General features: G+C 42.2%; 1 protein-coding gene across 1 annotated transcript; it reads right to left on the reverse strand.

Annotated features, from left to right (window-relative positions):
• Positions 1 to 1,408: 1,408 nt before the first annotated feature.
• Positions 1,409 to 14,950, reverse strand: LOC133927735 (putative disease resistance protein At3g14460). The gene is made up of 5 exons (XM_062374145.1): positions 14,784 to 14,950; positions 9,934 to 9,983; positions 3,138 to 6,974; positions 2,242 to 2,313; positions 1,409 to 1,985 (listed from the first exon to the last, which is right to left on the reverse strand). The coding sequence occupies exons 1-4, from the start codon at positions 14,948 to 14,950 to the stop codon at positions 2,243 to 2,245; spliced, it is 4,125 nt and encodes a 1,374-aa protein (XP_062230129.1). The 3' UTR covers positions 1,409 to 1,985; position 2,242.
• Between the last annotated feature and the right edge of the window lie 1,167 nt (positions 14,951 to 16,117).

Genomic DNA, 16,117 nt, shown 5'->3' on the forward strand with positions numbered 1-16,117 from the left:
AAATAAGCATGACTTGAGAATCTGCATAAGCTTATTGCTATTGTCCTTCTGAATATGCATCTGCATCATCTGGAAATAGCTCTAGAATGTATTGTAAGGCATGTCACTGAACAGCGGGAGGGCATCGGTGCTCTCTATTCCACTTCTCACCACACTTGTGACAGACCTTTGGCTTTGCGATAGGCACGAAGATTGGCCATCTTCTCTTCCACTGACAATGATTTTGTTGGATCAACCAGTCTTTTGTCTTCTAAGATGCCCCCTGGTTTATTTGATGGATCTCGGAGGTAGAGGTAATGGGTGAGGGCCTTTTGTAAATGCTTTGGCAGCAGAAAACTCAGACTTGCGATATTCACGCTTGCGCACATTGTCTGCCACTTCTTCCTACAGAGAAGTGAGCACATAAGTAGTATCAAGGTCGTGTGGACGTTGTACTATGAGGGAAAATTGATTTTAGGAATTTTGCTGTGGAATTGCTGATGACCCGTGTGAGGCGCAAAAGAGGAATGACTATCCATGCGGCCTCCTGATGTGATTCATCCATGAAATACTTAGAATGAGGTAATTCGGGTGTACCCTTGACCGGGAGATGAGAAAGGGTGGTAACACACCCAAACCCACGCTCCCGTTGGTGTGCATCACAGTGGTGCCCACTTGGGCCGATAGCCTTGAACTCGGCAGGTGTTGTCGCCACAACCGCCTCCAAAGGTGCGAGCAGCCCCGACGAAGGGGAGTCGTGCTCTAGCAGCATCCGATCGAGATGCTTGCGGATCACTCCAATCTCCTGCTTCAGATCATTGACGGCAGCTTCCATCTGAGGCTTCCAGAGACAGATGGACACCAGATGTTCGCCCAATTGCTTGATGCGATCTTCATGCTTCAAATCGGACTCTGACAGCTGCTTCTCAAGCGCTTGCTTCATGTTCTTCGTCTCATCGAGAAGAAGCTTCATGTTGGAATCCATGGCACCAAGCTTCCGTTGAAACCTTGTGAAATGATTGTGGGACTCCAACGCAGAACGAGATCGGTTTCTCTGATACCAAGTTGTTAGCACACGGTAGAGGGGAAAGGAAGAACAGCAGAGAATAGATGCTAGAGAGGAGGTTGGGTTAGCCGATCCGCCCAAACATGGTGATGGCGAGTTCTTCTTGCAAAGGAGGAAAGGAGTCAGGTAATATCTTACAGCTTGTTTGTTCTCCTCAGGAGCCAACCACGTGCTCAAATAGACTGGAACACCCGCTCACAGGCTAAGTCCAGGCACACGTTACACAACCATTCAGACCCACTCATTCTCACATTGGCCGCCTGGCCGTTCTTGGCGTGGATGCTCAGCTTCGTCAACGGCACCGTCTTGTGTTGTCGGGTGAGCAACAGGCATGCTGACATTACTGTACGGACTCAAGCCATCGAGAGATAACATATGGAGTACCTATGAAAGTTGCAGTCCTCTAAAAGATCCAATATGCTGTACACATATACACGTACGTACCTGATGGCAAAGCTCATACAGCAGAAAGCCATTAACATGTCCAGTTTTACAATCAAACCGGTTTACGTCATTAAGAAAAATAAATAAATATTCGGATTGCTTTAAGAATTTGCCCACTGGAGCTGCAGCTGCCTGTCCGGAAACAGATTCAGTTTATCAATCCAGAACCGTCCCTGGCAGCTCCACCTCTTGCACCGTGTTCCCAAAGAGTCAATCCTTCCTGTTGGTGCTGGACATTCCCACACCACCTGTGATGGTTCCACCACCGATCGCTGTTCGTCTCTTTGGATAACACTTTTGTCTCTTGACCGCCATACAGCTCCAGAACATCTTACGGGCACCGGCAAAACAGGCGGTCCGATCTTTCCGCTTCTTCACTACAGGATGTGGAGAATTTCATCTTGCACGCACTCTTCCTCTTCAGGTTAACCATAGTTCTGATCTTGCTCTTGGTCACCAGCCACGCGCAAAGATCTCTTGCATAGTATGAGAGCACCTGTTCCAGATGTAATCGACAGTCTTAAGAATTATTTGCATCATAACACAGCATATACACACTGACTTCAGTGGCAGTTCCTTCACAAAAGCATTTTCTTCACTAAAATGGTTCGACTCACCTAGTTTTAAATGGAATAGGAATAACTAAACATCAAGCATTTCAATGACTCGTTTTATTAAACTAAGTGTGCATAATAGTGGAGTGAAAACAACACAGTCAACGACTAAATATGGTCTAAAAAGAGGTTACTTGCCTCACTCAGAATAATATAAATCGGTGTCTTGAGCGAAGCTGACGCCGTTGGCGCTCTCTGAAACATCGGAATCTACATGTAAAATACAAATAAACATAAATAAATGGACATAAACATCCGTGCCTATATGTAGTATCAAATAAATACAAATTAATAAATTAAAAAAATATCACTGGAATGGGCTTTTGGAAGATGAAATTCAGAAGTGGAAAAAAAGGAAAGGGGGAGGATTACTGTTCGTTGATACATGAGATGGGAGAGAGAAATGGGTGCAGGATGGAAAGAGGAAGGGAAGGGGATGGGCTACAAGAAAGATTCGGCCCAAGAAGAAAAGAGGAGTTGCACTGATTTGCGAATTCAAATAATTCCAGGATAAAGAATTACTTTTAGAAAACACCAAATCAACTCCAACAATTCTAGAAAAAATCATATAAATCAAATGAACCATGTTGAATTGAAAACAATTACTTCAGGCCCTTGGAGTTTGTACACTTCCTAAGTCAAGTGCTTCTGTTTTTCTAGGAATTCGGGAAAAGGTTTTTCTAATTTTTCTTAGAGAATCTGATATGCTTGAAAAGTAATAAAATTCACAGAAAAAGCTGTTAAATTGCTACATTGAAATTTGCCTGCAAGATACAAAGATACAGACACACACCAAAAAAAAAAAGACATCCACGCCCAAATCAACCAGAAGTTTGCAAGAATGATGGTGTATTAGGATACGCCACAGAAAGTGAAAATAAACACAACTCCTATCGAAGGTCTACACAGTGCACCACTATTGAAGGAAGTAAGCTTAAGGGAAAATAAGATGGCTATTCTCCACAGGAAACATACTGAATTCAGAGTTACCACAGAAGCAAGGCTGGGGGAGGGGGGGGGGGGGGAGGGCTTACTCCATTTCCATTGTAAGTGCCATTGTTCAGAAGATATGTCGGTACAGCACATGTATCCCGGAAGCGCAGCAACCTTGTTCCAGTCAGGACCTTCCTTCCGCTGAAATTGCTCCCCCAACGCTGGATGGCATCCATTCAAGAAGAAAGCTTTAAGTGATACAGGAAAACCACTCCTTGGCAGTGACCTCAGCCTAGGGCAACGATTTATGACCAGAATCCTGAGTGAATAAAGGGAATCCATTTCAGGCAGCAATACAAAGTCAGAGCATTCCACAACCTCCAGCTTGGTAAGGGAAACAAGGCCACGCAACTCTCCCAGTGATGATAGTGCATCGCAAAATGCTATGACCAGTTCTTTCAATGCTGTCTGGTGGCCAGCCATGGACAAACGCATCACTTGAGGGCAACGACTCAGATGCAATTTCTGAAGAGACGGCATGTCACTTACAGCTGGTACATATTCCAAGTCATTACATTGATCTATCTTCATTTCTTCCAGGGAAACCAATGCTTCTGCTCCCTCGAAAGATGTGATCCAATCACATCCATGAATCTCCAACTGTTTCAGCATTCTTAACTGGCGCAGGCTTAACGGTAGACAGGGCATCTCAAGTGTGTCACATTCTATCAGGTGTAGAGTATCAAGTGACGAGAACTTGGACAAAGATGATGGTTGAAGGTAGCACCGCTGTAACTCAAGGCGTCCAAGTGATGATGGAAGCATAGTACACCCATTCTCATCCCACAAAGTAGCAACTACTGAGAGAGTATTGGCCAGATCTATACCATATATTTTCAACTTTTTGAGAGATTTCAGATTGCCAAACACTGTCTTGGACATGCTTTCCGGTACCACACAGTTAACAAAGATCTCCATATTTTCAACAAATTCTAGGTGATGAGCATGCAAGACATGAAAGAAGCTTGAAACCAAGCAACAAAATGATCTGGATAGTACAACGCTATCCATATAAGCCTTAACTTGAATCCTCTCCTTGTCTAATATAGCTATATGTTCAAGTGTACGAGGATAGGTGGGATATGCTCTTAACTCTGGACAGCCAGCGACTGAAAGGTGTCTCAGATTATGAAACACTTGATCATTGTCTACAAGACACCATTCCAACTTCGGTAAGAGTTCCAGCAGCAAACTCTCTAAAGAAGGAAATCCAGCATAGCCAAAGAACTCTCGACCAAGTGTTTTTAGCTTTTCCATTCTCCGTACTTCAAGAGTTTTGAGTAACGGCAGATTCCCTAAAGGTGGAAGTACCTCCAATCTTCCACAATCACGTAAGCAAATCAATTGCACTCTACTCAGCCAACAAGATTCCAGCCAAGAAGGAGACCTAGCACCAGGATATCCACTTATAGTTAGCTCCTCAAGATCAGGGTGTGGTTTTAGGGCATCAAGCACCTCAAAACCCCGCTTGGTAGAACTAGCACACTTAGATGATCCCCATTGTAGCTCCAACTTGGTTATGTGCTCCTTAAGGTGTAGATGGGCCTTAGAAGCTTCCACTTTGTTTTTCACTTTGTCCAGAGACATAATGGTGAGCTGTCCTCGGAGCTTCTTGAGGTCTTTCAGACCAACTAAACTTCCTTCCTCCTCGTCAACATGGAATTCTCCAGCACACTCAACAGACGGAAGTATGTGTGTGCTGGATAACATAAGCACATATGCCTTCTCTACATGAACATGGGTCAAATTAATAAGTTTATTGATGCTTTCTGGAAGATGGAAATGGCCTGCAACATTCTTTACTCTCCCCTTTAAAGGGTTACCATATTCCCTCAAGGAACAACATGAATGATATTGCACAAACAAGGCCTGCAAATGATACATAGTCATCTCTTGTGGCAGCGGGTAATAAGTCCGGCTTATTCCTAGGTACCGCAGGTGAATCAGCCGATTGACAGCATCAGGTAATTTTTCAAAACAGCAACCACTTATGTCAAGCACCCGCACACTCTTGAGCTTGCGAAGTATATCATGATTCAGACAGACCTTGGAGCAAAACCAAGACTTGCTCAGAACTATCAGTGAACGCAATTTCGTTAAATCACAATTCACAAGATTTCCCAGGTTTTCACTATAAACAGACAGATGCCTTGTGTAGAGAGGTATCTCCTCCATATCCTCTCGCCCAAACCTAAAGCACTCACCCTCAGAAACATTAAGTGCAAGGTCACACATTATATCATGCATAACATAGAATGTTTGGTTGCCATGCCTAAGCATTTGGAAAAATGATCTAGTTAGCAAATCATTGAAGTAACTTCTTCCACGATCCTCCAAAGACGTCTTTGCACTTCCTCCGATGTCGACAAAACCCTGAGCTATCCACATATGTATCAACCTATTCGGATCAATGTGATAACCTTTGGGGAATAAACTGCAATAAGCAAAGCAACGCTTGAGGTGTTCAGGTAAACCATCATAGCTTAAGCGCGATATCTTCGAAATGTCATTTTGATCGAAGGTATTGTTCTGAAGAACTTCGTTCCATTCTGCAACTCTGCTCTTGCTTTTTAAATGCCCTCCTATCACTTTTATGGCTAGAGGCAAACCATGAAGACCCTGAACAATTTGGCTTCCAATTCTTCGTAGTTCTGGATGAATATCGTCCGACATATCAGCACATTTTGAGAAGAGCGACCAGCTTTTATCTTGTCCAAGGCCCTGTAAGAAGAAAGGATTTCTGGAATCCAGCATTTTTGCTACTAATTCCATCCGGGTTGTCACTAGTATTTTGCTTCCTTCTTGTGCATTTTCCATGGGAGCCATCAATTCACTCCACCTCTGTTTGTTATTATGTTCCCCAAAATTCTCATCGTACCACACGTCATCCAACACTAAAAGAAATCTCTTGCCAGATATTCTCCTTTTAAGTTCTTCTTGGAGCATATTGAAATTGAAATTGGTCAATTCAATGTTCTTACCACCAGTTGTGTGTGCTATGATCTCTTTAAGAAGATTAATCTTGTCGAAGTTATATGAAACACAAACCCACATCTTTAGATCAAAAGTCTCTGTTATTCTCTTATCATTGTAGATGCGTTGAGCTACTGTAGTCTTGCCAATTCCTCCGCCACCAACAATAGTATGCAAGGCTATTCTATTATCATTGTAGATTAGTTTAGCTACTGCAGCCTTGTCAGTGCCTCCAACACCAGCAACATGATGCACCTCCGTAATTAATGATAAACCATTATCTGGCGAAGGTACATCGCTTTGCTTAAGCAACCAACTGACCAATTCGTCAAACTCCTTTTCTCGTCCTAAAATGGTATCTTCATTCGGAAATGATCCGGTGGCTCTTGCTGGAACACATTCATGAGACTGACTAGAGTCAGTGATCTCGAGTCCCATAACGCTCACAAACTTCACAGCACAATCTTTAACTCTGGTCATGCTTTCAATAACCTTCTGTAATTTCGATCTTAATTTATCAACACCAATTAATCGCTTACCAAGAGAAAGTGACGAGGAGGCTATGCGCCTAACCATGCCTTGATGCTCATTTTTTCCTCTTAGAAGCATATAGTCAAACTCATCTAACACATCTTCTGCATCACAAACTGCTTCTTTCATTTGGCGCAGCAATACCATCTGATCTCTATCCACTACTTTTCGCCTTTCAGCTACACCAACCACCGGGAGTATCTCCACTAAAGTAACCGTCAAATTCTTGAGGTCATTCTCCACCTCAGACTTCCAGCTGTACTGACTTGATATATAGGATTGCACCAGTGAAACCATACTGTTAATAATAGGTGAAACAACCCATCCTACAGCAGTGGTTGTCGATACAATAGCCATGTAATCAAGTAAAATTCCTGCACAATATCATAGTTAAATATTTGTAGTGACAGAGGCCATTAGTGCCAGAGCTCAAATGGTGAGCAAACAAATAAATAACTTGTGTTTCAGAAATTTGTTTGCAAGAGCAAGAGTACGGGGCTATCTTCCATATGCACATCCCAAGTTCTAATGTTTCCTCAAGGAGCGATAGACTCAGATTTTCAAGCCACCGTTACTGATCAAGCAACCAGTTTGCAATTACTTCTCTCTGTGAGTAATGCAACAAAAGGGTTTTTTTATGTGAGCAAACAATAGACATAGGCAAAGAACTATGTTTCCTATTTGTTATAGCCTCATGTAGGAATTTCAATTGTTCTGATTAGTGCGTTGCATTCCAGCAGACTAGCGTTCTATCAAACCTGAATAATTCTTTAATGCAATGATACATAGTTCTCCAACGTATTCTAGAAAAAAAAAATCAGTTAGATGCTTCAAAGAAAAACCACCTTTCTTTATTTGATTTAAGTAAGATGGTTCTCCCCGCAAAAAAAAAAAAAAAAAAGTAAGATGGTTCTCATGCCCTATTTCACAAAGTGGGTAAAAGTCCTCCTTTGAGTATCCACAAACCTTACAGGTGATTTCAACTTCTGACAATACATAGTTAGGCAAATACAAGCAAAGTTAAAGATTTTTCACTGGGCCTCTCTAGTTACCAATCTGTACATTAGCCTAACTTTTTGTATAAATTTGTAAACCAACTGTAATGGATCAACACCTCTGATGTCTGATCTCTTAACTTTGTGTTCAGTTGTTCCAAATATGCATTGCACATGCGACGTTGCAACTTCATAAAGGCATCTAGAGAGGAAATCTTTATAAAAAAGGCCACAAAATCTAGTGTTACGAATTTTGGATAAACGTCCTATTAGTAACTTTCAACTTCGAAAAGGCGGATTGTGCTTCATGGTGCTCCGAGAAAACGATTATAAATTTAGGACTCCAAGAATTGAAAGAAAAAAGGGTATACGTTAGTATGTCGCTCATAAAACCAAGAAAAGGGGAATAAAACACAGAGCTCTTCAAAACTTGGTCGAACTAACTGTAAGAACTAATCGTCCCCTAAGTAGGAGAACTTAGACGCAATTTCACATTTTAGCAATGAATTCCTCGATATTCAATGAACATCGATTCAATGTTGCAGCTCAATTAGAACATAGGGTCAACGGTGAAAGAGTACTTACCAACTGCGAGCCAATTGATCTGCTCGGTGAGATCAGAAGTTCAGGACTCCAGTATCCTGCCAGAAGACACTCTCGAGCTATCTTCTTGATGACCACATGCAAAGCTGCATTTGAGAGACTAGGACGAGAGATGGCGCAATCAAAAGGAAATGGAGCAAAGCCGCAAATATGGGCGCACACCAGACTTGACTTCGAACAGGGAAAGCGCCCTGTGGACGGTGATGTCTCGTGGCTCCGCTCCATACAAAAATCCAAGGGAAAGGCTCCGAGCTGAGCAGATAAAAATTTGGAAGAAAGGACGCGGGGATCGGGAGTGAAGGGCTAGGGTGGGGCGGCCGTTACTGGCCGTGTAACACCCCGGGACCCATTTGCTCGGACGCACACCAGACTTGACTTCGAACCGGGAAAGCGCCCTGTGGAGGGTGAGGTCTCGTGGCTCCGCTCCATACAAAAATCCAAGGGAAAGGCTCCGAGCGGAGGAGATAAAAATTTGGAAGAAAGGACGCGGGGATCGGGGGTGAAGGGTTAGGGTGGGGCGGCCGGTAAGGCCGTGGAACACCCCGGGACCCATTTGCTCGGAATGCTACTAAAAACACAATTTACAGAACTGCTAAACCTTTAAAAAAAATTGACAACACCTCCCATACAACTGGAGTACAACTGACCACTCATCGTATAAAGAGCTATATATAACATCACAGTAGTAGTAATGAATATCTAGCAAAAGGAACATGATCTCTAACAGTAATGAATATCCTAGCAAGTGGAACACGATCCCTAACAGTAATGAACATCCTAGAAAAAAGAACACGATCACTAGCAGTAATAAATATCCTAGCAAGAGGAACTTGATCATCATCGAAGCCACAAAGATCAAACATACAATAAAAGCATCTAAAGAACACAAAAAAGATATCACGACAAATAAACAAAAAGATGAAAGTGATTGTACAAATGACATGCAGCTACCTATCCCGTATGATCGCCATCACCTCACAGCGCACATAGAAAGATAGCAAGGGTGAGATTAAAAATCTCAATAAGTGATTTGCTTTAACAAGCTATTAAGCTACAGTTGGTTAAATATTCATCTTTAATAACGATAATAAGCTGAACAAGTTAACCATATATGAAAAACATAATTAAGTTCATTCCAAATGGTATTAAAGATTTCTTTGCAATAAAAGAACGATGTTGAAATGAATAAAGTAAAGACATCTATATGAATGTATATGTATACACATAACATGCTCTTTCTCACTCTTACCCCTCCACAGCCAACGTATGATGATGTATCGGTACAGTCGCGGCCATAAGACGGCGACAAAACTTCCAATACAAGATGCTATGCTTATGATATGCTTCATACATAGCCAATAACACAACTTATACTAGGATAAAGGACCACTGCAAAACGACGTATCTCGCCTCCTTCACTTTTTAATTCAAGATTCAAATAAACTTCGGAAAAGCAAATACTAAAACAACAAGATCAAGCATAATCAAATGATATAATTTCCAGCATAGGTATATATATCATGCTTCATATATAAGAAATATAAATAACTGCAACGAAGAAGACTTATCCCACTCCACTTACCTCATGATCAGTGAAAACATCCTATCTCTAGAAGGCGAAGAGTAACTAACACTTTCACATTTTATTTAATAAATTATTAGTGAGTGCGGCAATTAAAAGATGGAGATGACCAAATAACAAGTTAAAGCGTAGCTATCCACTGCATTCACTTACCTTCATCGATGACGAAGGCGGGAACTAACTGCGTCTCTAAGTGGCACCACCTAAACAAGTGCATAAATTAGCACTAAAACACCGTAACAATCAAAAACAAAATGAGACACGCTCCTACGCACAAAAACCCCGTAAACACGACAACCAAGGTCTACGGAAAGACATCTACCAATTAGCTTGCAAGACGCCAAATGAGAACTTCCTCTAAGGATATTGAAGACCGGTAAACAAAGCACCACGCAAACTAACTTTTGACGGACGACGTCATCATTTTATCAAATTGCTCAAAAACCACTCATCCAAATTGAACAAGACTAGCACCATCAGAAAGGCAACAACTAGACCTACAACTTTCACTTTTAGCTTATGGTTGCATTCGACATCGATTAAACCTCAATTTCCAATTTAAGTACTTGCACGCACTAGATCGACCAACACACTAACCCAACGATGGAAAAGATCAATCCCCACTAACCACAAGCATCTAAGAACTATGAAGATGTTACCTTTGGAGCGAGATCATGAATCAATGATGAAAACCGACAAACTCATGAAAAACCCCATTCTTCTTCTTCCTCCTTCCCTTCCCTTTCCTCTTCCCCCTCCCCCTCCTCCTCCTCCTCCTCCTCCTTCTTCGTTTTCTTTCTTTCCTGCTTGGTTGGCCGACACCAGCCTTCAATTGGCGCCCCCTCCTCCCTGCTCCCTTCTTCATGCTCCTCACCTCTCGCCCCTCCTAAAGCTGGTCGATCGGTAGTGTGTAAGGATCGATGATGTCCTAAGAAGAGGAGTGAATTATGATACTTAAAACTATTTGTATCTAAAAACTTTACAGAATAAACCTATATCAATTTCTATCTAAATGTTCTCTAGGTTCATTTACTTTACCTACTCTACCATTCAAAAGGTTTGCAATCTATAGTTAATCCTAGTAAACTACTCTATGAAGGTAAATATGCAAGAATAGATTGCAAAAAGTAAATGTGAAAACATAAACAATGTAGAGAGAGTAAACTCTGCATAATGGATTTTTATCCCATGGTATCGATGGTATAAACGACACTCCTAATCCATGTTAGAGCTACACCAAAGATATGCTCCCGGCTACCAAGGCTCTTCCGGTCACGGCTCTTGAGCCACCAAGCCACAAAGATAAGGCTCACACTAAGCCTCTATTCCAATCACTTACCGACGTCTTCACTTCGGAGCTTAAGCCATTAAGGTAAGAGTCTCAGCGTCCCTGTACAAGAGTCTTACCGTCACTTCACACCAAGTCGGAGGGTCAACAAGCTTGAGTCACCAAAGCCTAAGGTACCCGCGTACCACATGGTACAATATAGGATCACTTCTTGATCTACTATCTAGGCAGCAACACTTAGCAACAACTCTCTCTAGGCTTATTAGTATTAATCACTCACTAATCATATAATTAATTGCCTTGGTTGATCACTTTAAGAACTTTAGTGGCTTGGATGTCTTCTCAGGTGTCTATAAGCTTTTCTAGACTCTAGCACACTCAAATGATTAAGTGGGGGTATTTATAGCCTCAACCCCGTAAACTAGCTATTGCTCCAACGGCTCAAACAGACTGTGAATAATGGATGATCTGACATCAATAGCAGCACAAGCACCGGACCATCCAATGTGTACAGCAATAGAAAACTAGCCGTTAGAACCCCACTCCAACTCATTGCGAACACCGAATATTCCGGTGTAATCTTCAACTCCATCACCGGTGTATAGACTTGAGCCTAACCGAGCCACTTCTTACTGTTCACTGTCCGGTGTGTGTAATCTTCAGAACAACATACCATCTGATGTGTTCCCATGCCAAACTAGACATTGTGATTTTCTCCTGGAACATGCTCTGATGTGTATGTTCTTTCTGAGTACCAAACCATCCAGTGTGAACAAATCTTCTGCACCAGAATATTCCTCCTGGAAAATACTCCGGTGAGGCTATCTCAGTGATAACCAAACTATCTGGTGAGTTCATCCTTCTTTTTCTGAGAACTGCATTTCCCCTGTAAAACACTCCGGTGCGTTCACTTCTCCTTAGCACCGGACCATCCGGTGTGTAGAACTGTAGAACATTTTCTGAGACAAAATGCTCCGGTGCGCACACTTGCTGAGCACCGGACCATCTAGTGTACTCTTCTCCCTTTTCTCCTCTGAGCTGAAAAATACTCCGGCATGTATAATAGTCAGAGCACCGGACCATCCGATGAGGTCATTTTTCCTCTGAACTCGTCCAATTCAACCATTCTTGAGTTCGGCATCGGTAGCTTCTTCATGTATTGCATCTATGAGACCTACTAAGGCATATACTTGATAAGCATGTTAGTCACATTGACTATGTTATCATTAATCACCAAAATCACATTACATGTTCTAAAAGGGCTATATTGACTACAATCTCCCTATTTTTTGTGATTAATGACAACGCAACCAAAGAAATAAGCAAATATTAAAATATACCAATTGAAAGCCAAATGTAAATGGCACAAGACCTTACCTACTTGCTTTGATGCATGGTAAGAACAACAAATGATATCAATTATAAGGGAAAAACCATATCTTTGTCATACCCTGTTCTTACCTTCACTTTGTCCCCTTTTGTTGTGGCTATCATGGAGACAATTTTCCCCTTATTGGCACTATCTCCCTTGATAGATCCATGCAAGAGCTCCTTCAATTTGTCCTTAGGCATTTTGCTTTCTTACTCGTTCTTCCCCTAGGCACGCTATCTTACTTTGGTCGTTAAAATTCTCCCTATTTGTAAACAATTTCAAAAAAGCTACAAACACATGTTGACTTCAAGGAAAAATGCTAGAGCAAATGGGAGCGAGCTTCATAAATCATGATCCAATAAGATGATACCACTTGTAGAAATGAGTATAGATCATAATTCATGAAACTCATATAATATGGTCTAAAGTCCCCTTATATTTGTGCATATGATTAGACCCACTTATAGGTATGTGACAATACTTGCATACTAAAAATATATCAAGATAGGAAGTTTAAGTCATATTATATATGTAGGTAGTTTAAATGTACAGATTATTTGACAATAATACTAATTGAAGCCTTTAAGCATTGCATATCTTTATGGACTTATATATTACTCCATGAGATTATAAAACATACTACTTGCAACACATGCTAGTCTCAAAATCATAACTCATAGGGTATGCTCCTCCTAAATGTGCGCATAAAAGTGTCGAAAACTTGTGAGAGACGTGAACTTGTCATTAATGACAATGCGGAATTTATCTTATATATTGGACTCATGGCACATAAAGTATACCACTTGAAGAAAATATATCACGTATAAAACCTACAACTAATAAACCATATAGGTTGCTCATGGGTTAGAGAGAAACACAAGTAACCTACCATATGAAAAATCTATATTAGGCATTGCAAGGAAATGAAATATGCACATGCAATCCTAGACAAGGTAAATATACTAATGCAAAATACAATGCATGAACAAAAATCTAGCTGCCATTACCTCTTTTACCTTTGGGTGTGAAATTTGAGTATATGATGATCAAAGTTTTCATTAATGCGCTCAATCTCGTACACTTGACTTCTTTGATTGAACCTTCATTTCATCTTGTGAGTCAAGTCTCTAAATTCCCCGAGCCGACCCGTGAACTTCAAATCTTCTTTGGAATCCAGACCGATTGGGGCCCTTTTAGGTTGGTGACGATTTTCTTAAGCACCCAAATGGGTTGATTCCACATCCAATCCTTTCTCCCAACCATGTGTGCAACCACTTTACCATTGTTCTTCTTCTTGACCTTGTAGTGGTTGTTCTTGATTTTGATCTTGTAGTTGGGCTTGGTGTAAAAGTTGAAGGTCTTGTTTGAGAAGTTTATCGTCTTTTTCTTCTCCTTGGTCTCCTTCTTGACTTCCTTGCATGTGAATGACTTGTGGTCTTTTTTATGACACTTGAAATATGTCACGGTGAACTCCTCCACAAGCTTGTACACCATGTTATCACGGTTATCTTGAGAAGGTTGGACATGATTTTTACCCTTCAATCTTGCTAAGTCCTTCTTGAGCTTATCCACTTCTTATTTGAACTCATCATTCTCTTGAGCAATGAGATCATTACATGATTCTACAATAATATTATTAACACATGTCTCATACCAAATGGGTGATCTAGATAGATCAATCAAATCATTACACGAAGTGGATGCATCTACCTTATGATTAAAATCAAATAAAAAGGTAGATTTCTTCAAAGAGACTTAGGTTTAGATTCAATACCCTCAAGTTTTGCCTTAAACTCTTCATGCTCCTTGTTTAGCAATTAGAGTTTGCTGAATAATATTTATAATTAGAAACAAAGGAAGCATGAATGTTATTAAGGGTATTGAATTTCTTAAGTTCTTTAGCTTGTTTCTTTAAGACCATTTGTTGCTCATTGATCAATTCAAGAAGTTCTTCTTTAGAGGGTGAATCCTCATCAGATTCCTCATCACTTACATTGTTTTCCGTACCTTTGGCTATAAGACACTTGTGTTATGACGAATTGCGTGATGATGACCTTGAGAAAGAGCTTTTCTTGGAGGAGTGGATAGTGAAGCTCTCATCACTTGAGCTTGAATAATCATCTTCACTCACCCATCTTTCTATATTTGCAAATACTTTGCCTCTTCCCCTTGTCTCCCTCTTTTTCTTGATCTCATTCTCCTTCTTGATATGATCAATTGTATTGACTAAGTTTTTTATGGAGATTGGATGATCAATCTTAGCGTTTATCTTCTTGAGGTCCTTCTCCAATCTTGAGATGAGTTTAGCGATCTTAGGATTCATTTCTTCGTCACTTGAGGTACCCCAGTGCTGACTGGTTGGGGGCTACCCCATTCTTATCATCGTCGCCGTGCTTGTACTTGCGCTCTCTGAGCTCTTGGTCGATGATGCCTCGCATGACCTTGCATTCGGTCAGGTCGTTGGGCGTCCGTACAGTGGATCGAGTAGTAACCCAGACCCTTTTTTCCATCTTTCTTTTCGAAGCGCCAGCGTGTTAGGACGTGTCGGTGAATCAGGAACCGGGGGTCCCCGAATCCCGAGGCCAGGCCAGCAATCCGCCATGTGGCGCCATCCCGCAAGGCAAAAAAGATTAAGTCCCGGGAGAGGGCACTCGGGGCCACAGTCAGTGGTTCCCGAGTACCTAGGTTCCTCGAAGACCTGCGAAGTCTAAGTGCCAGGAAGGAAGTGCCTGGGGAGATATACGGTGACCCTTGAGCACTTGAGTCCCCCGACGACCAGGCAAGCTAAGTGCCGGGAGAAGTGTGCCTAGGGCCGCGAGCGTTGGCCCCTTGGGCACCCAAGTATCCTAAGGACCCACTGAAGGAAGTTCCGGTAGAGAGTATTCAGGGTTGCGTGCAGCGGCCCCCGAGCACTCGGTACCCTGATGGTCCGTAAAAGCATGCCCAGGAGAGAATGCTTGGGGAGGTGAACAGCAACCTCCAAGCACTTGGTCCCCGAGGACTAAGAAAGGGCATTCTCGGGAGAGAGTGCTCAGGGATGCGAACAGTGACCCCCCGAGCACTTGGTTCCCCGACGACCCAGAAAGCCCCTCCGACAGTGGCCCCCCACAGGGGCCCACTGATGAGGTGTCGGCCAGTCAAAGGCCTGAAGCCGCATTTAAGGGCGCGCGTGGCCTGTCACCTCCAACTGCTTCCGCCACGCTCGGTGTCAGTTCCTGCCACATTCTGGCAAAAGGGTGTGGGGTCATTAAATGCACAGGTCCCATCCCGTGCCATCCGGCCCGTCTCGGAATAACATCGTGAGGGCCGAGACGTTCCATCTGCCGCGCTGCCGGCCCGTCTCGGAAAATACTCCGGTGAGGCTATCTCAGTGATAACCAAACTATCTGGTGAGTTCATCCTTCTTCTTTTGAGAACTGCACTTCTCCTGTAAAACACTCCGGTGTGTTCACTTCTCTCTAGCACCGGACCATCCGGTGTGTAGAATTGCAGAACATGTGAGGAACCGTCCAAATAGTATTCTAATTAATCATCAGGAGGATCATTATTCATAATCACAACCTCGATGATTAGCCAGAATACCATTCCGGTAGTCCCGGCACGTGTTTTGTGCCCAGGATCGGAACACATGCCTTCCAACTCAAATATCACAACACAATTGAATACCCAACACAATT

Source organism: Phragmites australis, chromosome 8, assembly GCF_958298935.1.
Source record: "Phragmites australis chromosome 8, lpPhrAust1.1, whole genome shotgun sequence".
Lineage (NCBI taxonomy): Eukaryota > Viridiplantae > Streptophyta > Magnoliopsida > Poales > Poaceae > Phragmites > Phragmites australis.

Coding starts and splice junctions, on each gene's coding strand:
- LOC133927735 (XM_062374145.1), bottom strand. CDS start 14,950: ATGGAAAAAAGGGTCTGGGTTACTACTCGATCCACTGTACGGACGCCC. Junction 9,984..14,783: donor CCCAACCAGTCAGCACTGGG/GTACCTCAAGTG, acceptor GCACTTGTTTAG/GTGGTGCCACTTAGAGACGC. Junction 6,975..9,933: donor CGCCTTCGTCATCGATGAAG/GTAAGTGAATGC, acceptor GATATTGTGCAG/GAATTTTACTTGATTACATG.